Source organism: Carassius auratus, chromosome 2, assembly GCF_003368295.1.
Source record: "Carassius auratus strain Wakin chromosome 2, ASM336829v1, whole genome shotgun sequence".
Taxonomy (NCBI): domain Eukaryota; kingdom Metazoa; phylum Chordata; class Actinopteri; order Cypriniformes; family Cyprinidae; genus Carassius; species Carassius auratus.
In genome coordinates, this window is record NC_039244.1 from 21,705,703 (window position 1) to 21,731,079 (window position 25,377).

Consider the following 25,377-nt stretch of genomic DNA (forward strand, 5'->3'; position numbering starts at 1 on the left):
GTCCCTTTTGCAGAACTTTCCATTAAAGCTTTGTAGCTGTGGTTTATATCAGTGTTATGACTGCAAGGTGTGGGTCTGAGCGTGTTTTCTCTTCACCTTGGATCGGAAGGTAGTGGGACAAATCACCTGCTGAAAGTGCTATTCCCTGAAAGCTCCAAATCTGTTCCTGCCAACGGCCTGAGATGCTGGGATAGCCTGCAGCATCCCTGCAGGACAAGAATTTTGGAAATTGGAAAGCTGGATGAATGGACCGCATCTGTATTACTACAATGCTCAGTTCTGCAGTGTTTCATAACTCACAAAAAAAAAAAAAAAAAAAGAAAAGTGATGAAAAGTTTTTTATCATTAGTAAATGCAATCTAGGATTATATTGTTTGATTTCACACTGCTTGGGTCCGTTCATACCAGGGGCGATAACTGTAATGATAACAATAAAGATGTAGTTTTTAAAGTCATTCTAAATTTAAAAGAACAGTCCACACCACAGTTATATAATGACCCAGAGGAACAATATACAGTAGTTTCTAACTTTCTAACCTTTTTTTCCAGCGGGTGAAAGATAGGAGCATTAGCAGCCGATCAGAATACATCTTGCTTTAAAGAGGTTCAGCATTTAAAGTGATAGACAACATAACTGTAGCATGCTTATAATAAACAGAGAATGATCGTGAATTGTTGTGAATGCGAATATGATTCTAGGTATCTTTATTGCTGTTGATCTTGGTGTGAACAGGCCTTTTAGTGATTAATTTTGTGAACCCTGAATTAACAATTAAACATCCTAATTATTTTCTCAGGCAGTGAAAGCTAGTGTATAATTTTCAATAAATGATTAAAATGTTATTGTTATTGTATTAAACCTTTAATTTATTATTCAGTAATAAATAAGGTAAACAGTGAGGCAGTTTATAATTAGTTGTTTTATCACATTTATCACATTTATATGTTTTTTAATCCCTTTTATAGTCACTGTTTTAATCACAACTGAGTAGTCTGGTCTCAGTCACTCAAAGGGTTGATCAATCGATGTAAGCATTGATGGACAGGCAGACTAATCGAAGAACAGTTCTGTAGTGCTGCTCAAAACCTGGTTCTCTGCAGTCTGATTAGTATTCTTCAGTCCCACTGTTATGAAACTGCAAAGCCTGTGAAGCTGGGCAGACTCATGCCTTGCAGGACCTCAGTTGTGACCCTGTGAATGCAGAAAGTTTGTCCTGTAGCTTTGTCTAAGAGGAAGGCTGCAGAGCTCTGCGGGACTCCTGCTTCCAAATAATGGCCACATCAACACATGAAAAAAAAAAAAGTGAAAATGGCAAGCCCACATTGTGCACTGCTGACTGGAGTCAGGATTTTAGTTTAAACTTTGAAGGGATGAAGGTGGTCAGATGGGATGCACATCAAACAGATGCACACGTAAATGTAGATAAATATTAATAAACTATTACTAAAAAAGTTGGTGTATAATGTGATATGTATATATGTGTATATTTATTTATTCAATGAAAAATAATATTGTTATATTGTGAAATGGTTGTAGAAAAAAGAGCAGGTGAGATGTGTAATATGAAAATCAACACTGCCATTACTCCAGTCTGCATGTCATGTGATCGTGTGTCATGTGATGCTTCAGAAATCTTTCTGATATGCTGATTTGGTGCTTAAGAAACATTTCTTATTATCAATATTGAAGTTAATTGTTTTTCTTTTTGGGAAACAATGATATAATAATAGATTTCTGAGATTCTTAATAGATTGGATTAATAATAGATTTCTTAACAGAGCAGATTAAATGATTTATTTTAACTTTCTGTTCATCAAAGAATGTTCAGTATAACATCAAAAGAGAATTACAGTTTCAGCAAAAATATTAAGTAGCACAATTGTTTTCAACATTGATAAGAAAAAGAACCGACAATCGATAGTTTACCAAATCAGCATATTAAAATAACTTCTGAATGATCATGTAACAATGTAAGACTGAAGTAATGGTGTAATTTCAGAACATTTTAAAATTGAAAGCAGTTCTTTTAAATTGTAATAATATTTTACAATATTGCTGTTTTATTGTATTTATGTATATAAAATATAAATGGTGAGTATACAGTAAGACACTTCTTTCAAAAAAAAAAAAAAAAAAAAAAAAGGAGGAACCATCAATTTGGCACAGTAGCTATTTTTTTTTCTTTTTCTACCACATTTTTTACTGCATTCTTTTCTTTTTTTATCTTGGCACAATCTTATCCTCGTTGCATTTGCCCATTGTATTCAAATGTCTTTCTTTTTGCTGACATACTATTTGATAATGGGTTTTGAACATGTTATGTGCAGAGTATCAGAGAATGCTGACTGTCCAACTTGCAAGAAAAAAAAAAAAAAAAAAAAAACCCTTCTTGCTCCATGCAAATTCCTGCAGATCCTTTCCACTCACATACTCTGATGTCATTGCATTCTCTGACTCTGTGTCTGTAGGTGTCATAATAGCGAAAAAATATTCCTCTGACAAGTAGATGAACAATGGCCTCAGGTGTACCGGTGTCACTTTTTCACATCTATGATCTAAACATAGCATGAACAGACACTGCAGATATGCTTATTTTAGCACGTCTCGATATATCAGATGTTGCTGATGCCTTCCAACCCTCAGATAGCAGGTCTAAGTATGGTAGCATGATCTCTTCTGTTTTTTTGTCTGTCTTTCCCAGACTTATTGACCCCGGGGTCATTGTGTTGGTGAGTGTATGAGTGTTTGATCAGATGGATAGAGAGGACTGATGTCCTGTCAAGATTCAGGATGTCTCTCTATCCCTCCAGACACTTACTTCATCGGCATCACAATTCATAGCGTTTCTCTCTCCTTTATGCTGGACTGCCGGGGGCTGCAGCTTTGGTCAGCTCCTATACCATTCTTTCAGTTCTCGTTTTGGAAATAATTCTCTGATTTCTAAAAATCTCTTGTTGAGCGTAATCCAAAACTACAATTTTGTGAAGTGAAAAGCAAGCTGGAAAATGCTGAGAGAGAATAAGAAAATTAGAAAATATGTGATCCATAGTATGGAGTATTTGTTCTTGAGACACTCTCTGTGCCTGAATGTGAACTACAGTAATTATTCAGGATACGTCAGTAGTCTTTGATTTCTTTCATTTTTAATAAGGAATCATAGAGAGTGACTCGAATGAGAGCATTAGTCTGGTTCTATAGATATTGGGTCAATAGTTAGACAATACCTCTCTCTTAAATGTACCCTGCCAGTTTTGAAGCATGTAGATAGCTTGAGTGCCTGAATATAATGACTAGCATAATGTGCTTGCATAAAAGAACATTTCAGTATTTGTTCTCCCTCGCTCCCATTCTCTTTGTACCCTCACACATGCATACTGATTTAAATGTGTGTTTTCGAATGTGGTTTCTTTATTGGAAGCCCTTTTATGTCTTTCTGATGCATGGTTCTTTCTCAGCGTAGAGGACAAGAGAAAAAGCATGAGTCATGGAGGCCTTAGCACTCAAAACACTTCTTGTGTCGTGGGATTGGTCGCATTGTGACTATATACATTTCACAATAACATCCATTGTAGAAACATACTATTTTCTTATTTGAAAATAAATAAGCAGTGCCATCTTAAAACAGTTATTGATGTTGTAAACATTGCCCTTGGCTTTATATATATATATATATATATATATATATATATATATATATATATATATATATATATATATATAATATTAGTGCTGGACAATGGTTCAATTTTTTAATCATGATTAATCGCATTATTGTCTGCGATTAATTGCATTGATAGCACAAAACTAATAATGCATTCAAAAGTAGTGCATTGAGCACAAAAGTAGGGCTTTTGGGCACTTAGGCTGTTATATGAACTATATGAACAAAAGTGTAATAACATTTGGTTTGTAAGTACTTTAAACAAATAAGGTGCTTTTTACAGCAGTGTTCCTTTTGCATAATAGGAGTTACAATATTTATTGTAGCCTAAATCTCAACTTATGAAATTAATGTAATTAAATAATGTATACAACAAGCTGTTTGTCACTGCCAGGACACAACTGTTTGTTTCATCTTTACAATAATGATGCAACTTTAAATATGTGTATCTGTGATAATTCTTTGAAAGTTGCACTTAAAAAAACACTTGACCCCAAAATCTGAGTGGGCATGTCTGGGAGTGAACTGAGAGAAATAAAGAGGATTAGATGTCTGATAGTAAATTATTAAGATTGTGCAGAGACAAAATGTAATAAAAAGGATTAAGAAAAAAAAGAGAGCGAGAGAATGATAGAATGAAGCACCAGGCGGACTGCTTATACCCTGAGGCTACACTCCTCTGCATCCTGCTAACCAGCCCTCTTCCAGCTCAAGACTCCGAGGGATCCGCGATACGTGCCACATCCAAACATACTCTGGCCTAGGTTGCAGCTTTCTGTTTTTCTCTGGGTGGATTAGCGTGGGAGACTAGTTATGTGTTTAAGTGTATGTGTGTTTGAGTGTGATATTGTGCGAGAGAGTAAGTGTGATTCAAGCACATAATAAGTTTCATATTGCCAAAACTCGCACGAGGAGATTTCGAAGCTTTGTGAATGCATTGCATCTGAGGAGCGGAGAAGAGGAACATCTTATCTCAGCCTGATAATACTCACTTGAGCACAGAGGGAAACTGGCAGAGAAGCAGTTACAAAGACCACGCTGGTTCTGCTTGAGTCACAGATACAGAAATATAATCAGGTGCAGGAGAGCACAGGAGGACATGTGACACATAGGAATATTCACTGAGATTCACAAATAGTAGGCCATTTGAGGACTTGTGAAGTGAGGAAATGTATTCATTTTCGCCCTTTTGCCAACTTTGTGGAGCAGTGTAGACTTATTTATAGTCAACAATAGTGATTTTACTGTAGAAAGAACGTTTAATTGTGATTTTATTTATCTTCTTCTTGACACAATAACTAATAAACATAATATGCATTGTGAAATAAATTATACAGTATTAGGGCTTTCAAACATTTTTATATTTTTTTATATTTGTATTAATCTAATTAATGACATGATGTGCTGAATAATCAATCACACATCAAATTTGGGCTTAAAATAATTACACCCCAAAAGATAAAGTCAGTGTGTTAAATGACAAAAGCATTCAATCAACATTATAAAGTAGCTTTAGAAAGAAATATGTTAACACGATGTGGTCAGAAGCTCCATCTGAAGTGGAATTTCTGTATATTTACATTTCAGAGGTGGCCTTAATTATTAAATATTTATAACTTAACATTAACCTTCGTAATCCCTAATTAAAAATCATTCGTAAAAAAGAATAATTTGCACCTCCTCTGAGCTTCCTATTGGCTTACATCTCTTAGTTGTCAGATTTTTAAACTCCTCCCCTATTGTCTGCGAGTACAGACAATTGCTTGTTTGAAGTCTGTAATTGTATCATCATGACAGGATTTAAAATAATTATATTCCCCAGGCTGTTCAATGTGTTTCTTTTTTCTCACTATTTCTGAGGTGTTTATTTCAGCACAGCTTGCAACCCTCACAAACACCTGGTCTCCTCAGAATTTCCTGCCAGTGGGATGCAGTCATGACCTTTGAACCCAGAGAGATCTTGCACTCTAGTTCTCCCTTTGAGCGCCTGTGTGTGTCTCTGCATGTGCTCACAGTGTTAACAAGCATTTTGCCAGGTGTTTGGAAGCAGTGTGTGCTGTGAGCCTGTGTGATTTTTGCCAGGTAATTAGGGAATGATTTTTTAAACAATCCTTTTTTTTTTATTCGGTTGAACAAGGATGTTTGTGCTGTTCATTTATTTCTTTGGAGGTGTTTGCATGAACAATTGTGTATGTGAGTATGTGCACAAATCAGCTTGTTAATTAAAGGATCCAAATCGTTCCTCTGCTAAATCGAATCAGCCCAGAGGTACAGAGCGAGACAGTGAATTCCTCCCATTTGGAGTTCATTTTGAGGTTGATGAGATCATTTTTATTCCATTTTCCTACTACAGCCCCTCTGAGGATGAAAATGTTCTCTGGTTTTCATTATTTGTTTCCTGTTTGTTTTTCTTCTTCTCTCAATCAGTCAATCATTTATTGATTTCTAGAAAAAAAACGTACTGTAAATACAGTAACATAATATAAACTTGTTACGAACCCCTCTTTAGAACTTGTAGAGAAAAGGGTTGCATAACATAAAGAAGGATACGTGAGACCTAAATGAAAGGCTAGAACATTTATTTAAATAAACAAAACTAAGAAAACACGTATCATAATGGAATAAACACCAAAATACTTCTACAAAAGATTACCAAACTATGATAAACAGAAACTAACAACAAGACACTTCAAAATATGAAAACAACAAAAAACCATAAATTCCAATTAAGAAAGACTAGAAAAGAAAAGCAAGCTGTTGGCAGGTGAGTCTCCTCTCTCCTCCCTCACACCGTCATGCTGTGCTTCAGCGTCCTTAATAGCGTCGTTCACCAACGAGTACAATGAGTCGCAGGTGTACAACAATGCGCAGGTGCACAACGATGCGCAGGTGCACGGGGCAGACCTAGCAATCAAACTCAGACGCAGAAAAAGAAAGAAAAATCAGGACATTGTAGATAAGAAACTAACAAGGCACAAGCCGTAACAAACTATTGACTTCTAAATATATTGCACTCTAACAATACTGATATTTGCACGTTTAAAATATATTTTTCAAAATTAGATTAGTTTATTGAGGTGGTACAATTTTTGTCTCATGCAAACCTTTTCTGCATTTTTACTTTTTTATTTATTTATTAATGCTTCACACCTTCTCATTGTTAATAACAATCCTGCACTCATCCACTGTCCTTGTCCTGAAACACAGAGCAAAAGGGAAGACAAGTAGTTTTTTCAAGGCCCTGCTGGTGAAAAAGGCAAGAATAAAAGAGAAAGAAATGCAAACAACAAGAGCTTGATGCTCAACAGATCATCAGATATTAAAGGCAAAACAGGAATCTCAGCCAAGTCTCTGTCTCTCATATTAAAGACCTTGGAAACAATATTATGTTATGTTATGATTTTATGTGTGCACAAATCTGCTTGAAATAGTAAAATCATAAACAGATTTACATGGAAATTATTCTCATATTCTTGGGAAGCATATGGCTGTATGCATTTAGCATATGTTATTAGCAAACACCTTTCCTGTGCTCTATCATGACACCTACAACTGTAATTATAAACATATTTTACTATATAAAGTACCAGGGCTATTCAAATAGTTTCATTTGAGGGTAGGAGCATCGGAATTTAAAGGGGGCCAAGGGGGTGGGGGGCCGGCCCAATCTTTTTCTTATAAAATGGGTTGCTGTTATTGCGTCTCTTCCATTTCTTATTTGGCTATGAAATAGTGTCCCCGGACAAAACAATTCAAGGCATATGTGTGACCTGCTCATACTCATTCTTTGGGCTGAAAAAAATGATTGGTTGGCTAGATTAGGCCCGCGGGCCACCAATTGAATAGCTCTGCTGTATACTGTAGTTCAATGTATGCTGTGTGTGAAGTAGTATTGTAAGTCTGAACAAAAAATATTCATTGTTTTATTCACAAACAAGGGTTTTTCTTAGGGCATGTCTTAAAGCGCCCATATCATGGATTTTTGAAAATGACTTTCATGCAGTGAGTAACAGCTTTATGTGAATGTAAACAGTCTGCAAAGGTGTAAAGCTGAAAGTGCATCATAAAGTTATTGTTTCTCAAACGGAGGAGTTAACTCTGAATCTCTTAAACGAGACATTTAAAATTCACATCCCATTTCCCTGAAGTTCACGTCACAAGTTAAATTTGCATAATTCCTGCCTACATTCTGCATGGACATCCCGCAGAAACTAGAACCTCTGTTCGTGTGGATAACATGTCGAGAAGACGATGTGGTCTGTACTGTAAAAAGTAAATATGGTTTATTTTTACATCTATAGGATGAGGCTGTGAGGAATCAATGATTAAGAATAGTCTACGATACCATAGCAGTATAATTCTAAACTTTTGCTGTTCCCGTCATTTCACTGACGACTTCTTCTATAATGTCCATGAGTTTTATAATAGGCATAATAGGGGCACTTTAAAGTCACCATGAAATCAAAATGGACAGTTCTTATTTGTTTATGGAATATTGAAGTGTTGTTTATAAATGATTTATCTCTGCACACCATAATTGTGTTTTTCATGTTCTCTCGTAACCTTTGTTCAAAACCTTTAGCTTCCCCTTCCAACGACATCTTTTAAAGTGGGACAATAATCCCTGTGTGACCTGCCACTCTTATGAGATTGTAGAAATAGTAAACGGCAATTAGACGCTTCACTTGGATATACATTACAATAGCGAAGAATAGATGATCACAACTTCTGTTTCATGGTTTACGACTTCTGTTTCATGACAATTTCAGTAGTAAAGAAAGGCAGATTTTGTTCCTTTTGAATGTCCATAGTCTGACACATGTTGCATCAAAATTGCCTACTTCCCTACTATAAAGTTTTCTATGTGTACAGAGTGGAATGTTCAAATTCACATTATTCATAAAACAGCAGGCGAAAAGTAACCAGATCCTATTTCCTGCTATTACCTGCAATTTCTGAAAAGATTCTGCAGTGTGCATCCAATGGACACTTTAATATCCCTTGAGGCCACGGGAAAGGATTCGTAAATGGAAGTGAAGAGATGCAAGTCATGCTGTACCTTCTCAGATAATATGCGAAGTGTTGTTTAGAAGTTAGGAGACTTATAAGAAAAAAAAAAAAAAGCTGATGGATTTGGCATCAAGTTTATGGCATCAAGCCTTAATGAAAGAGTTTTGCAATACTTGCAAAAAACTTGTGTTTGTGCTTTACTGCTTTAGTTTGGGGCATCTAGATGCAAGTCCTGGAAGAAAGAGTTTCTTTTATCATCTTCTGTGTTATTGCAGAACAGAACGCTGTGCAATAATTTTTAAATGACTTTTTTAGTAGAGTAAACAACATGAACTAGATTTTATACAAAATAGATGAAATGTGCTTTGTGAGACTACATCTAATTTACTGAGCAGAACTGGCATGTGGTAAAAACAGTAAGAAGCCCACTCCTGTTGTTTTCACCATAACATGTTTAAAAATGAAATGTTTGTCTGTGTGAAGAAATATTTCATCTGTCCGAGACCTGTGTTTACAGCAACCTACAGCTCATCCTTCAGTTTTTCTCAAGTTCTCGGCAGTTATTGTATTGTTGACTCCAGGCATCAGGTCCAAACTAGTGGCAATGATTCTGTGATTAATATGGCGCTACTGGGCTATGATTAGTGGCTCTGACAGCCCATGCATCTTGGCTGTGACCATCCCTCCCTCTTTCTCTCTCTCTCTCTCTCTGTCTCTCTTCTGTGTAACCTTTCCCTCTCTGCCTCTCGTCCTCAGCAGGGACCATTCCCTACAATTTATAGTCCGTCAGGGCTGCTCTATCTCCAGCTTGCTTCCATGAGAGAGAGAGAGGTGCTAATGGAGCCTTGCTTTTATCACAGCCCTTGAGAGGGATGAAGTGGAGGGGGAAGGCGAAAGATGAGCATGAGAGAAAGGCGGATAGTGCCATGGCTTGCTGCAACTTTGCCGATATGAGCGTTTGAATGGAAAAGGCCCTCCAGAAGCAGCGGGGGCGGCTCATCGAGTCTCATTTTGGCTCGTGCGCTGAACCGCATGCTTTCAGTCATTCACTCATGGGCTCTCACGGACCGGTGCACTCATTCACACACGTGTGCACCCGGTACCCCCCCCACTGGTAAAGTTTTGTCACGCACTTCCACGGTTATCAGCTTTGAACCTTGTGGCTTTAGTATCAGTGTAATGCAGGAGTTGGGAGTTCACACCTGTCACCTGTTTCAAAGCTGATCTTTTAGACTGAGGGAATCTCTATGTAAATAATGCTCTGTTTACGCAGTGTCCAAGCCTTTTTCTTTGAAATCACCTCTGTGAAGCGGGCAGGCTGTTTTGGAAATGGAGTCAAAACAGCGAGCGGCCCTTCATAATTCTCCCTACCCCCACCTCCTCCTTGTTTTCTTCCTTCATGCCCGTTTCCGTGCAGCGCCGCAGCTGTGTGACTAACACAGTCTTTTTAAATCAAAATCAAAATAAACTCTCCTCAAAAGAGGGTGAGTGGCCTTTGCCTGTCTGGTTTTATTAGTTAGGCGAAAAATTAAGGCGAGCTTGACTGTGGTTTCCTGCGTGTGCAGGCTGCGGAGAGATTCTGCTGCTTTATTCACGCGCTGTATCAAGAAAGATGTCATGAAGTGTGAGGTTATCTAATCCCCGTTGTGAGCGTGGACGCATGTGTCTGCATGTTAATGAACTCCGCTATAAGAGCAATAAAAAAGATATTAAACTGTATCAAAGAAATGCTCGAGGGAAGAAAAGAAGCCGGCATGGCAGATATCACATCCACTGATGGTTGAACTTTTATAGGTTTGGAGATCTATGTGTTCTGTGTTCTCTTTACTCAGGATAATATGTCAAAAGCACTGATGCACAAAAATGTTTAATAATTTTTAATGTTTGCATTTTGCTTAAATCCAATATTAATGATTTTTATAGAATTTGTTAACTATTTTCATTTCAAATTAATTATTAATTACTTTTTTTTTTTTTTTTTTTGAAAAAGCATATGTTGGATGAAACATTCCAAAATGAGTACTAAGATCTGCAATGCTAAAATAAAATATTCATAATAATAAAGCATATTTAACATATGCAATCACTTTCATTTCACGCTAGAGAATTTTTCTTATTGCTGTCAAATATAGATTTAATACACACATACATACATTTAATACATAAATATTACATTTTTATACAAATAAACAAAAAAAATATTTTAGAATAATTATTTCATATTTCATTTTTTTTTTTTTTTTTTTAAATTTGTAATTGCATCGTGGGTCCCTGAATCAAAATCCAATTCAAGTTGGTAACCATTGGTAACTAAAACTAACTATGTGGTAAATAAACATTCCCACCTGAGTGGGATGTGATCTGATTAGAGACCACATAAAATCATCTTTCTCATCCAGCACTGCCGCTGTCCGGCAGTAGATTTTGGGTTGTACCGCTGGGCATATAAGCGAGCTGTCAGACTCATGTTGGAAATATCCTCTCTTCATTTTCTCACAGGAAGGGCTTGTGATTTTGTGATGTTGCTATGAGGCCAGGTGAGAAGACCGCCTTGAAATAGAGGACTGGGTGAATGTTACTACTCCGCTGTCCTCCCATCACTCTGTTCTCCTCCTGCTTTCATGCGGTTCTCAGCTGCCCAGGTGGAGCTCTCCTTCACCCCTGCCTGTCCTCAGAGCCCCTGCTGTCAGCTGATAGAGCTTCAGGATATGACTGTGGTCTGCTGTAACAGAGGATCTGCTTTGTCTGTCATTTAGAGTAATCTCCATGTGCTTTTGAGAAGAGAAAAAAAAAATCCAAAAATTAGATTTTTTTTTTTTTATAAATGTAAAATTTCAGTAAACAAGGATTTATTAAATTCATCAAAAGTGACCAAAAATACATTTGTAATATTTCAAAAGATTAAATATAATAAATAAATAAATGTTAGTTCTGTCTGTTCATCAAAGAAGTTTTAGCAGCACAACCGTTTTGATCATTGATATTCAGTATATTAGAATAATTTATGAAGGATCATGTGACGAGAATGAAGAGGAACAGGAGTAATATTAATTTGTTCATTCCTTCATTCAAAACCCAGATGTTCAATATGGTCTTTTGGCTTTTGGACCCCAATGTACATATCTGTATATCGACTAACAGCCAAACTTCTTTCTATATGCTTACCAGCATTAGCTAGCAGCCATTTAAAATTCTAATTCAAACCTGCTTACCCATGAATCAACAGTTTTGTGCATCATAAGTATGCATACTACCCACAATTTTTTTTTTTTTTTTTTGGAAGTATTTTATGTTATAGACAGACATTTAGAGAATGAGTTGCTTTAAAGTGCCCTCGTAGTTCTCTGTGTTATGGTCTCAGCGAGGGGCTCTTTGCGAGTGATTTATTGGTCTAAAGTGCTCCTTCCTTATTCCATCCCCGTTCTTTTAAGTCAACCCATCTTCCTCTGTGCTGCACTTTGGCTTTGTTTAGCTCGGTTCCTTCACTCTATCTCCCTCACTTCTTTTAACTCCTTTAATGGCTTCCATCCATCTTCACAATATATTTCAGAAATCCCTTTTTCCCCCCTATTCTTCTCTGCCAGTCTCTTCAACGCTGTCACTCTGTGTGTGTGTGTTTGTGTTTGTATGTGTCTCACTACTGATTTGATTTGGTTGCGTGACGGTGTGTTTTGAAGCCCCTCAGGGTCGGCAGTTTTGGGTCAGGAGCCTGTGTGGGTTTCATTCCTCTCGCAATCGTGTCCAGAGTCACTCTCCCTTAAGCAGACAAACCAGATTAGAGCTGGCTTCCCTTTTCTGCCAACGCTGTAAACTGACAGTGAATTATCCTGGTTAGTTTACACGCAGAACAGTCTTACTGGATTCCAGGAGCTGGAGATGTATTTTGTTTAGACAAGTTCTCATTTCCATGGCATAATCCCATCTACAATGCAGATGAAGTGTGTGGAAAGAAGAGGAGTGTTAGAGGGAAAGCGGGCATGACTGGACATGAGGCGAGAGGATAACTCCGGACAGCTGCTTTTAGGATTAACGCCACACTTTGAACTGACACTGGGATGAGATGCCACATATCTGTGGGCTTCAGCTCATAGGCTGCTCTGCTGAAAAGACAAGCTTAAACCAGCATGAGTCCAGGTCAGTTTGTGCCGGAAAAACTGTTCATCATAAAAAGAGGTTTAATTAATGGGGTTATTAAAAGCTTAGGTGAGAAAAAAAACTCTGTCATATGGAGTAGAATCCCCCCCTCCTCCGCATTTTCATTTATTTTAAAGGTATCAAACAAACCTCATTGAACTCATTCAAGTATAGGTAACAAACTGGTTTTATATAAATTAAATAAGTAACCCCAACTAAATGAATGACATTTAGTTCCAATAATAGTTCTCGTGTAAAATACTCCAACAAGTGACAAGTCGACAAGTCCTCTCTTTCTGAGAAAACCTTGGAGATCGCTGTCCATGCGCTCATTACATCACAGTTGGATTATTGCAACTCTCTCTACTATAGCATTGCCAAACACTCTATTGCTCATCTCCAATTAGTACAGAATGCTGCTGAAAAGTTCCTCAAAAGACAACGTAAATTCGATCATGTTTCTCCTATCTTAAAATCACTGCATTGGCTACCTGTGCATTTTAGAATTGAGTTACAAATTCTTCTCTTTGTTTTTAAATCCGTAAGCAATCTGGCACCGAGCTGTTTGTCCGAACTTCTCTTCCCACACAATCCCACACGAAACTTGAGGTCTGCTGATCAGAGACTTTTGGCTGTCCCCAGATCACGGCTAAAGAAAAGAGGAGACGGAGCCTTTGCGATTGCCGGGCCTAGGCTGTGAAACAGCCTTCCGGCTTACATCCGAACGGCTCAATCTCTTTACTGTTTTTAAATCTTCTCTTAAATCCTAATTTTTTTCTTTAGCTTTTAAGTCATTGTGATATCATGTCATAAACGTTGGTCAGCCCTGCTTGCTGTTTTTAAATGTGCTATATAAATAAATACAAACTTGAAACTTGACATGATCAAAATGTTATCAAAGTTAATAGTGCAAAACAAAACCAAAACAATTACTATTCAAAACTAGGCCAACACTAGCCCAATGGTGTTAAATTGCATGGTTTTCCCCTCCATCATGGGTCTGCTCCTTCAAACTAGCATTCCAGGGGGATGGGGGGCGAGAAAACAACCTGCGGTAACAGTGTAAAAGTAGATTTGACATCCCTTATCAGAATGGACAGTCAAATGATAAATTGCTTTACCCAAAAAGTGATGCTTAATATGATTTCCCACCTTCTAAATATTTAACAGTCACAATCAAGAGGTAACCATTCAAACCAATAGCATTTGAGTATCACATTATTGCATCATCAAACCTGCTTGCAGCGAGGGCAACAGCAGTGAGGAAATAGAGAGAGAGATTCTCAATTGTCAGTAATTATATAGACAATTGTAAGAATATAATTTGAGTACTTGAGGCAATATTAGCAATCTATAACAATCTTGTGTAATCTTTGTATTGGTTGTATTAATTTAATCAACACTAATATAACCCCCCCCCCCAAAAAAAGCTCCATCTTAACACAATTACAAAATCTACAGAACGTGTCCATTGCATGAAAGAATGACACGTTTGAGTCAGTTCATTGTATAGTGGATCAAGACCATATACTTGTGTCCTGTGTAGTTCTGATTCTGTTATTATTATTATAAGATTGTCATCATTGTCAATGGAATTGCATTACTTTCTTCCAAATATTTCTGCCTCAAAGGTACTAAAAATCAACCATTGGAACCATTGAGGAACCGAAATGGATACATTCATGATGATTCCCGGACCTGGTCTCTTGGGCACACTAGCATCCCATGCAGAAAATCAGCATCCAGAAGAGAACATATGCTCTTCTTTTCAACTGTGTGCTACTAGAAAACATGCTCACAAGAAAACACAGGCGGTGTGATCATAAACACACCACCATGACTGAAAACAATCTACTCTATATTATCTTCCCTTCTGCCATAAACGATGTGCTATTAAGCAAATAAAAAGCTACATATTGTGAAATGTGGGATGTTTACACCTGCCCACAGGCATGACTCAGTAACATAAAACAAAGCTCTATTTTACAGCCTCTGTATTTGGCTGAGGATGTTATGTCATTTTTGTGCCTTGTTTAAATGTCCAGCATGCATAATTTGTCAAACGTCATTTGTCAGGGAAATGTTGAAAGCTAAGTGGTAGTAAATCTGTCCTTGTGTGAAGGAATCATGTCTTCAGGACATGAGACAACACCTATCTAAAGGTTCCCCGTCAAGCTTTCTTTTTTTTCCACCACCTCTTGTGAGCTGTTAAGTTTTCAAGTGGTACTGCCACTGTCAACTTGCACTGTAAAGAGGATTTTTTGTGTGCCTCTGAGTGGACCAGTGCCTCTTTCCTTCTCTCAGCTGAGAAAATCCCCCCTGTATGCCAGCCCCTCTTGGAGGACACAAAAGGAAATCCCTACCATTGTGCCCATACCAGAAACCTCCTTCTGTAAGAGCTTAGCTCTGTTCCAATCCTACCAGGCAACAGCGTTCATCTAACAGAGATGGCTTGGGCTTGAATTCAGATGGGATGTGTGGGAGAACTCAATGCAATCAAGAAATATAGCTACTCAAGTGGCAGTTTGCTAGAGGAACATATAATTTATTGTGTTTTATGAGTCTTAAGTACACATGACACATTCAGAATGTGTTGATAGTTGATTATAAGGCAGATATCCACTGTAAATTTGAATCAAAGGTTGTACCTTCGCTGGTAGGTGGTGCAAATTGCCCTCAATAGATAATAATAGTTCGTGGCATAGCCCTTCTCACTTTTAAGATGCTTTGCATAAAATGTCTGATAAATGAGTAGATGTACTGCAAATATAGATAACACTCCATTTGATTTGAGCATATGCAATCAAGCACACACACATACTTGCACATCTCACATGCAATGTTGTCATCAGATATACACTGACAATTAAATATCCTTATAACTTTACACAGATTTTGTTTAGTGTTCGTTTTAAAAATGTTTCTTGTTAAATCACAATTACAGTATATAACACTATGAAAGCATGTTTCCACCTTAATGTTTTAACCCTAATTCCAACTTTATTTGTCCTTATCTGAAATGTATACCTCACAGTTGTAAATGTATTTCTTAAAATTCCAACTTTTTTCAGCTAATTAGATTTTATATCGTGCATGTGTCAAGTAGAGACAATCTGCCTTTCAGGTGGACTCTCACTGCTCCTCTCTGTCGCTCTGAGAGTTTCTCTTTGTCTGTCTAGCTGTAGCTCACTGGTAATAGAGATGTTCAAGATGGTAAACTAGTCATCTGTCTTTTAGGTCGACTAGAGTAGATGGTTTTTCAATTTAACTGTATTTTTTGCAGCAGTTCTTTGAGGATTGATTTAGAAATGCAACCTCTTAGAGGGTTTTAGTGTGTTGTCAACATGGTCAACTTTATCTGAGGAGTTACTTTTCTTTTACAGCCAAAACACAATTTGTGTAACAAATTCAACACCCTCAATTATAAATTTGAGAATTACGACTTCAGATTGCATGGTATGAATAATGTTACCATTATTATGTATGATCCACAGGTTTAGTGTTAATTATATATATATTTTATTATTATTATTATTTTTTTATGAGGACTTATGACAGTGTTTGTCAACCCTGTTCCTCTACACATATTTTGGATGTCTCGCTTATCTGACTTATTTCAGGTCTTAAGCTGCGTTTGAAATAGCATACTGTCTAGTAGGTACTACTTTTGGTTTAAAAGTTACTTATGACTGTTAAAAGTGTTCTTTTTTGTATGAAAATGGGTAGTATAAATAAAATCTGAACAAACGACTGTACATCGACCCTGTTGTCATTGTCATTGGTTTTAAATCAGGTTTCACTCAGAAATGTTAAACTCATAAAAAGTAAAAAAAATTTGTGACGACAAAGAACTGCAACATCATGTGAGCAAAACTATGATAAAAATGATAATCATAAACAAACTGATGTTTTGCTTGTTGTTGCCATAGTAACTTAGGCACATCACATCCCCCCTTCTGGGGTGCGTTTCCCAAAACCATAGTTGTTAACACCAATGTTTGTTGGATGCAATGCAATTTCCCATTGAGCGGTAGCTCATTTGCATTTAAAGAGACAGGAAAACAGCATTATTTTGCTTCCATCCAAAAAGAGGTATTTACAGCATGGAATAATAAATATTCTGTGGTGTTTTTTGAGCTGAAACTTCAAAGACTTCTTCTTTGGACACCTGATACATTACTATATAGGTTGTAAAAAGGGACATAATACAGATAGTTCACCACTGTCGTCATTTACTACCCCCCATGAACTCCATGCATGAACTGTGTTCCAACTGACATGGTCTCTGCACAGTATCATATACCTCTGTAAATAAATACAAGTTAAATTCACATGTCATACACTGTAAGGACCTTAAAATGAAACATATACGCTCGCTTCGAACTGGAATCATGGTGGAATATCCTGTGATGCCCACTTTGCAGGGCACTTACAGTTGAATAGAACAAACGTCTGAAGTGATAAGAGAAACACACAAAATGTGCAGAGCGGGAGGTCTATAGGACTGGAATTGAGAGCTGCTGGTCTAAAAAACGAAAATCAGCGGTGTCCAAGACAACACTGACTTTCATCGTAAGAGCAAAAACACTCTTCAAAATGTCTTCGTGTTCAAAAGAAGAAAGAAGGTTATACAGGTTTGAAACAAGTAAATAATGACAAAATTTATTTTCCCTTTAAGACTAGTTGTTCAGACAACCCACCGACTACTCATTGAAAATATGTAGATTAAGCACATCCCTACTCGCTAAGGCAGATAAAAGGTGATGGGCATTTGGGCACAGCAGACGTCTTGTTAAGTGCAGGGAGGGAGGCAAGGAGCTGGAGCCCCAGCATCAATTTTCGTTTTCGTCATCTCAAACCGCCCAGAGATTCTGAGAGCCACTGGAGCGTCCAGATCTCCCAAAGACAGAAGATGAACTAGCAGGCCCTTTTAATTTTAATCCGGAGAAGATGGAAAGTTGAGCCCTGCCCTCTCTCTTGCTCAGCCTCTGGCACCCGTGTCACTAAGGAGATCATTGTTCTCTTCACTCCTTGCTTTCATTCGAATCCCTATCAAGTCCCCCTAAAATCCTTCATCTCTCCAACTCAATCAGTTCTCTGTGTTTCTAACAATGATTTGTAATTTAAGTGCCTTCACAAGGTTTGTAATCAAAATGGCTCTTTTCATAAGGGTTGATTGTGTCTCACACATATGGCTCATAAACAATATGGCTAATGAAAAGACCATAAGGACGCGGATTCCTTGTCAAGGAAACAAAGCCCCGTGAATGAATATGCCAGCTTTCTAATTACAGACAATTGACATTTCCGAGTCCCCTGGAGTGTCGAAGCCAGGCTGACAGTAGCAAATGCCAGCGCGGAGAACTTCTCGATTACAAAAGATATTCGCTTCAATGTTTGTCGAGAGTCTAATCAAACAAATTTATATTCTTGGCTGGTGACCTAAGTTGATTCACAGATTTTATTGACACAAGGGAATGAGTCATTTATATTGGCATGTGTGTAGTATTAATGACATTTATAAACCTCTGCTGTCTTTCAATTGTTTGTGTCAGGGATTACTAATGCTTATTATGGAGAAATTTAGCTGTAAATTAGCCTGTACGCCTCCCACAGCGATGGCAGATTCAAGACAAGTCACCTGCGGATTGTCTTTATTGTGAATGTTTGCTCTTTGCCAGTTTGGGTTATAAAGATGTCCATGAAGGCCCGAGAGGATTTTTAAGTAATGCAGAGTAATGCAGGATGAGAAGAAGAGAGAGATGGAAATGGATTTTTTTTCAATCGTGTTTGAATGATTCAAAAATCTGAATTTGCAACCGCTATTACGTCAGTCTTCAATATCAGATTGTTCTAATAAACTTATTGCTCAAGAAACATTTATTTTATATATTTTTTTGTGGAAACCGTGATGCCCTTTTCTTTAATTTAGAAAGTTTAAAAGAGCGTTTATTTAAAAAAAATAAATATTTCAAAACATTGTTAATATCTTAACTGTCACTTCTGATCAATTTATTTGCATACTTACTTAATGAAGGTATTTATTTATGTTATTGACCGCAAACTTTTAAAAACATTTTTACACTCTCACATTTTGGACCTGTATTATTTAGCGCCGCCTCTTTGCAAACAGATACCTTGAAATGGATGTCATAATCAGAGATAAATAGAAACTAAAACCCAGCTCACACAGTATCTTTGATATTATGCATTTTATGCACCAATTCCAGTTAAATGCAATATTTGTCCTTTAGCATATTTATTTTTAGCAACAACATGGAATGACATCTGCTTAAGGAATGAGAACACCTATAGCATCCCAACTGTCAGAGACAAGCACATGCATCTTTCAGCATGAACAGGGTTTAAGATACATTCCAAATCACACATTATTCCGACATGTTTATCACTTTTTACAGGAAATGCTGTAATGTGTATAGGAAATGCTGTAATGAGGGGAGGCATGATTGACAAATGACACAAGCTGGTTGGTCTCAAACTCGTCACCTCTTGTTTCTTGGAGAATTTGCTGCACACCACCAGGCAACAGCAATGTATTTTTAACCACAGAAAATTGTATGAGGACTTGCTGCCACAGCCATTTTTACAATATATCGCTTTTAATGGAAACCGTGCAGGTTAGCCAAAGCAACTGAAACCACCACTGAACGTTCAAAACATTAAAAACAATTTCACTCTTTCACCCCCTTTATAGAGGTCACCATTTTGCTCCCTCCGCACAGACTCAATACCCAGCACCCTTTTACGATGCTTTCCAGATGTCCAAGAATGACGGCACACAGTCCTAACGATCTGTTCATTCATTAATTAACTCAAGCAGTCCTCAATATGCAAACATTTTTTTAATGGCTGTGCTATTAAATAGCATGATAAAACGCTAATTTAGTCAACTGGGCCCCCTATATGAGAAGTCTCTGAAGACCTGCAAATCTCACTGCTTGCCATAGAAAAAGTTTGAGATTATGACCTCATTAATTAGCATTAAAGACGAGTGATGCAAGCGTAAGAAGTGTGTCTCTGTGGACGTGTGGGATGCGGCTTGGTTGAGCTTAATGCATTTAAAATTACCCTTCGGCCCCTACCAGAAAACTCCTTCCTGCTACTATTGGATTATGCTAGGTCATTGTGGCTAATTACTGCCTTCCTGATAGTCATTTCTGTTCCTTTTCCCAATACAGAGCCTATGTACTGGTCATTTGCACAGTGCAAGGGATGTTAATTAACAATTTTCTACTAATACCCTCATTTGGCTCTAGCAGATTATTTTAGCTGGCCTTGGGTTGATCTTTGACTCTCTTGACTATGATTGAGTTGAAGTCCTTAGACTTTGTCTCAAGACAATGGCCATCACAGATCGTGTTTACCAGCCATTTGGCTAATGGGTTCTTAAATCCTCTAGTGTAGTGGCCTTGAATGAGCCTTAAGAAGATTTGTTTTTCTGCTTAGATCCATTAGCTGGTCCAGCAGCAGTTTTTGTTGTTTACACTTGCAAACAATAACACTACGTGCTAAATCGGCACTGTAATGCACGCTGCAGAATGAATATTGCCGGTCTCCTCTCTCTCTTTAGTCATTCTCTTCTGGTCTCTTGGCTTTAGCACTTTCTTTTTTCTCTGGGTCCCACACGCGTGTTTCGATTATTGTTTAATTCCAATGTTATGAGCCGAATGTAATGTTACGGTGTCGACAGGTCAGAAATTAATAGCTTGTTGTGTGACACTGGGAGAGCAGTAAAATTCACCATCAATTCTGCAAGCTGTCCCCAAGTTTAATTACCGTTGGAATGCTGACTGGGATTTTCATTATAGCAGGTTGGAAAAGGGTCAAAGTAGATTTGCAAACGTTCACTTCCTCCCCCGGCAACATTTTATCAAGTGCTTGAAATGCTGGAATAATTATATATCAAGTTGAATAAATAATTGATTCTATAATAGCCCCTTTCTTGTCCTCTTGTGAGACCCGACCTGAATTTTCTACCTCCCTCACTCTGGGCTCACCTGCTTTAATTCAATTCAGGTTATTTGGATAGTGCTCACAGGAAAATGAATGAACCAAATGCAGGGTGATGTTTTTTTTCTTCTAAAAAGTACTAAAAGTAAAAAAAAAAAAAACAAATCTTTTATTTTATAATTACATATCATTTTATATATTTGGTATTTATTTTTATATATTTTTATAACACTGACTTTCTAATTTTGTTCTTTATTCATGATATTTTATTCATTATTTGTTTTTAGTTTATGTGAAGCACTGTGTGAGTAAAGATACATTTTAGTACTACTTCTAATAATAGAAAATATTATTATTAGTAGTAATATATTAAATTGTTAATGGTATTTTAAAGCATTTTATAGTGTACATATAAAATTGCATTCCTTAATGGTAAATGCATACACAATTTTGGTGTGTGTTTGTGCATTTATGCATCTGCCATTATGTTTTGTGTGTTGTTGGCTGAGCTCTTTAGTGCAGGGGAGCGGATGTAAGAAAAAAGTCCACATTGAATTAGCTTCCATCATGGAGCTCTAATGCTGTATAATGGCTGCAGACATCTCATGAGTAATAGCTCAGGGATTACAGAGTAGGGATATTGCTCTTAGTGACACCACTAACCTTATTAGAGAGAGAGGGAGTGAGAACGAGATAGTTCGATGTGAATTTGCAGTGACTGAAGCCTGGAGAGATCTATTATTATAATAGAAAGTACCTGATCCAAATTACAGTTATTTACTGTATCTTGTGTACACGATGACAGCCACATGTTTTTCCCAGCCTGTGACATTTCACACATGAAACACTCGAATAAATGTTTACCTAATGAATCAGGCCTTTATTAGTGTTTTGAGGGGTCATGCAAGCTGTGTAGCCTAAATGAAAGCCTTTTTGCGATCATTTTTATTCATTTTCTGCAAAATGAGAATATCAGACTGCATTGAATCAGACCTGTTTGTCCATACATCTGCATCACAAATTTGTTTGCCTTTCTGGAGCTTGAGGTAGGTGTCTTTGTATGAGTAACCCAGCTAGATAGATACAACCTGGCTATTCATCTGTGTGTGTTCAAATAGCCACTTTCAAGTGAGAAAACAAGCTGAGATATTTGCAAGTAGTCAAAAAAACGTAGTTTTGTCCACGTAAGTGTGTCTGAGTTAGAGGGATAGTTCACCCAAAAATGAACATTTTATGTTTATCTGCTTACCCCAAGGCATTTAAGATGTAGGTGACTTTGTTTCTTCAGTAGAACACAAACTGAGATATTTTTAACTCTAACTGTTGCAGTTTATCCCTTTTTACCTTTGATTTTCACTACAGTGACCGAACTGAGCGCGTTCTCAACAGCTGGAGCCTAACACGTCTTCTTATTATTGCTTTAGAATAAGAGAAAGAGAGATAAATGGCACAAACCCATTGAAAACAAGACTGTAGTCTTTGAAAATGACACTGGCAGCTGGTTTAATCATCTGGCCATCTAAATCGGATGATTTGTTCCCTGTCTTATGCATTACGAGGACACTCTGAGCTTTTCAGGAGGACTTTTCTTTGAGACTTGACTGTGTAGATTGTCCTCCACAAGTGTGAAATGGTTTAATTTACTCTTTCATTAATTGCTTTGGTGGATCTCGAACTGAGCCACGTGAGGGGTTACTGAATAGCCAGTGCTAATCTAAAACTCCATTAACTCTTGCTGAAGGAGGATTTCTGATTACATGAGGGGCAAATCGTATGAAGCTTTTCTTCTTCTTCTTCTTCTGATAATGAATTGCTTTTCATCACCCACATGAATCTTTTGTTTTTCCAACATTTCCACCATATGCCAAGGAAGTTATGCAACAATTTAGTGGATTTTTTTCATATACCATATAATAATAAATCCCCAAAATCTACTCCACTTTCATGCAACACCGCAAACGTGCAGCTGTTTTTAGTTTTTTTCTATCTGTGCTATTAGGTCATGCCTTCACATATCCTTATTCTTTATTCTTGTGATAGGATTTCACAGGTCAAACATTTTCGAATGCAGGAACTTATGTGAATAAACGTACCTTACCTACCTTACCTACTGTAAACTTAATGTTCTCAGCAAGCCACACAGTTTAAGGTGTCATCGTATCATTACTTTTTTCAGTTGGTATTTTTTGTTTGTGTGTTTTTGTCCCCCTTCATTCTGCATGTATGAAAGTTTTAAAACTACATTACATCATTACATCTTCTTAAGTGATTAGACTAAATGAACTGACTGAAAATCTGATTTTGAATTAACCTTACAGTTGTGATACTTACGAACATGGCATAGTTGTATACAGAGAGTTTAGTGAACCAACAGCATGTAGATTTTTCTGAGAAATGTAAACACTGCTTAGGTACAAGCTGTTTAATGCACAAAGCCTCTTGTGCGGATGTTTTCCTTTCACTGGCTAGGAGATTGCGTTTGTCATCCATTGATTAGCATCTTGTTTTGGTATCTGTTGTTATACAGCAGCAACTGAAACAAAACCCCGCAGAAACAACAGAGCACGCCAGCACCAGATAAATGAGGGTGTTTCCCTGGATACGTGCCGTGGAAGACAGGGATGCTGCCATTTGAGGAGCTGGACAAACAGCCCATGCTTATTGGACTTGTATCGATTGCAATTATTAGCTATTCTTTGCATGAAAAGTAACTGAAAGAAAAGATTCTGACTCTGTGTTTTTTATTCCTATTTAGTAGATGTTTGTTGAAACTTGGAAAAACATTTAGTTCAGAATTGAAATGATCTTTTTTCTGTTTCTTTTCTCTCTCTCCATTGTAGTGAATAAGCACAAACCATGGATCGAGACATCCTACCATGGTGTCATCATTGAGAACATGGACACTGTAATGCTCGACCCTCCTCTGGTCGCACTGGACAAAGACGCCCCTGTCCCTTATGCAGGTATACAACTTACCAAACTTATCACACAGTGCTATGGAATTACTCAATCCTGATTGGCCAGTCATGGCATTCAGGCATATGTGACTGTTGTCCCTGATACCCAGTGTCTTGCACTGTGTTTGTTTCATGTCTCTCAACATCCTTTTTCTTCTCACAATCAAATTATTTTAACTGGATCAATGTTTTTTGTTCATTTATCTATTTATTTAAGTTATAATAAGCCCTTGTTTTGGGGTTTATTTGGTGATAATGACTGTACATTTTCCATTCCTAATTAATTAATACTTTTTTCTATGACTAAATGGATTATTTATAATTTGTTATTTTTTTTTTATAGATTTTTATTATTTATTTTTTTACACAAGATCTTTGTTTAGATGTAATTGAGTTATATAATAACAATTGCGCTTTGATATTTATAAAGTCTTTTTGGAACACAGTCAATAGGAATATTAATTACTGCTATATAATATGGGATAATTATTCAGGATTGTTTTCTTAAAATTGATTTTTAAATTGTATATATTATTAAAATGTGTTTTTATTAGCAGTTTTTCCAACAACTCCTTTTAAGACAATGCCTTCAATACATCCCATTAGAGTACAACCAATGGTTAATTTTGAAGCATTCAGCATATACAGAATACAGACTTGGCAATTGAGATATTTTTAATTATATGGCAGCTTTTATGTAGTTTAATCATGATTGTGATCATTTTGATTAACTTTGCAGCCTACTTTTTCCATATCTAATCTATTCTTATGAAACTCACAAGCTCACTCCAGAACATCCAGGTTTATTGTGGAATTTACAGCAGTGGATGGTAACAATGGCTTGGTTCTTCAGTAGTACTGGTTCTCTGTTCCTCTGTATGTAAGTGAGGGTGGTTGAGTGTGAGATTTTATGCGTATTGCACCATAGTGCTCATAAAAAAAAGAGATTTAGTCATTGCTTTCCACTGTTATGGAGACAGATTCGCCTGACCTTCCTGTTATTTTTAAGTGTGCTTCCTGCCTCTATCTCCATTGTTGTGATGACACAGAGCACTTGTATAAGTGGATCTTGTCACCCTTTCTATGAACAAGTGTTCAATAAACTGTCCGGCCTTAAAAAAATGACTCATACATTGTACGCTTTGGCTTTCAAAGAGGAGGAGTCAACACCTTAGACCGCCAATCACCTCTCACTGAGCAATGAATGACAGCACAGCTTTATGACTTGTGTGTTGTTTATGTAAGACAGATTCCGACTCGCTGGTTTTCAAGTGCAAGTTGTTAGGTGGAAGGATGTGGGGAGAGTGGTGGCTTGACAGATGCAAAGTAATTAAATAAAGTGATTTTGTTTACACAGAGGAATGTGTGGAAGCATTGTGACAGGTAACTCTCTACAACTCATTAAATGACAATGGCTTCAATTAATCTCCTTTCTGGCAGCCTTGGAAAAAAGCACTTTACTGGCTTTTATATATTTATTTTTGCAGCTTGCACCAGAAAGACATGCTGTTTATTTTGCAGCTGATAAAGATTTGTTGTTCATACCTTGGGGAATCTTTTAGCCGACAATATTATATTAAATATATATATATATATATATATATATATATATATATATATATATATTTTAAATGTCTTTGCTG

The 25,377-nt window shown here is 37.0% G+C and overlaps 1 protein-coding gene across 1 annotated transcript in view; it reads left to right on the forward strand.

Annotated features, from left to right (window-relative positions):
- The window catches only part of LOC113041051 (calsyntenin-2-like), a 125,922-nt gene that overhangs the window by 49,098 nt on the left and 51,447 nt on the right, over nucleotides 1–25,377 (forward strand). The window contains exon 2 of the mRNA XM_026199336.1: nucleotides 23,618–23,740. Within this exon, the coding sequence (XP_026055121.1) occupies nucleotides 23,618–23,740 (123 nt within the window). The remainder of the gene's footprint in view (nucleotides 1–23,617; nucleotides 23,741–25,377) is intronic.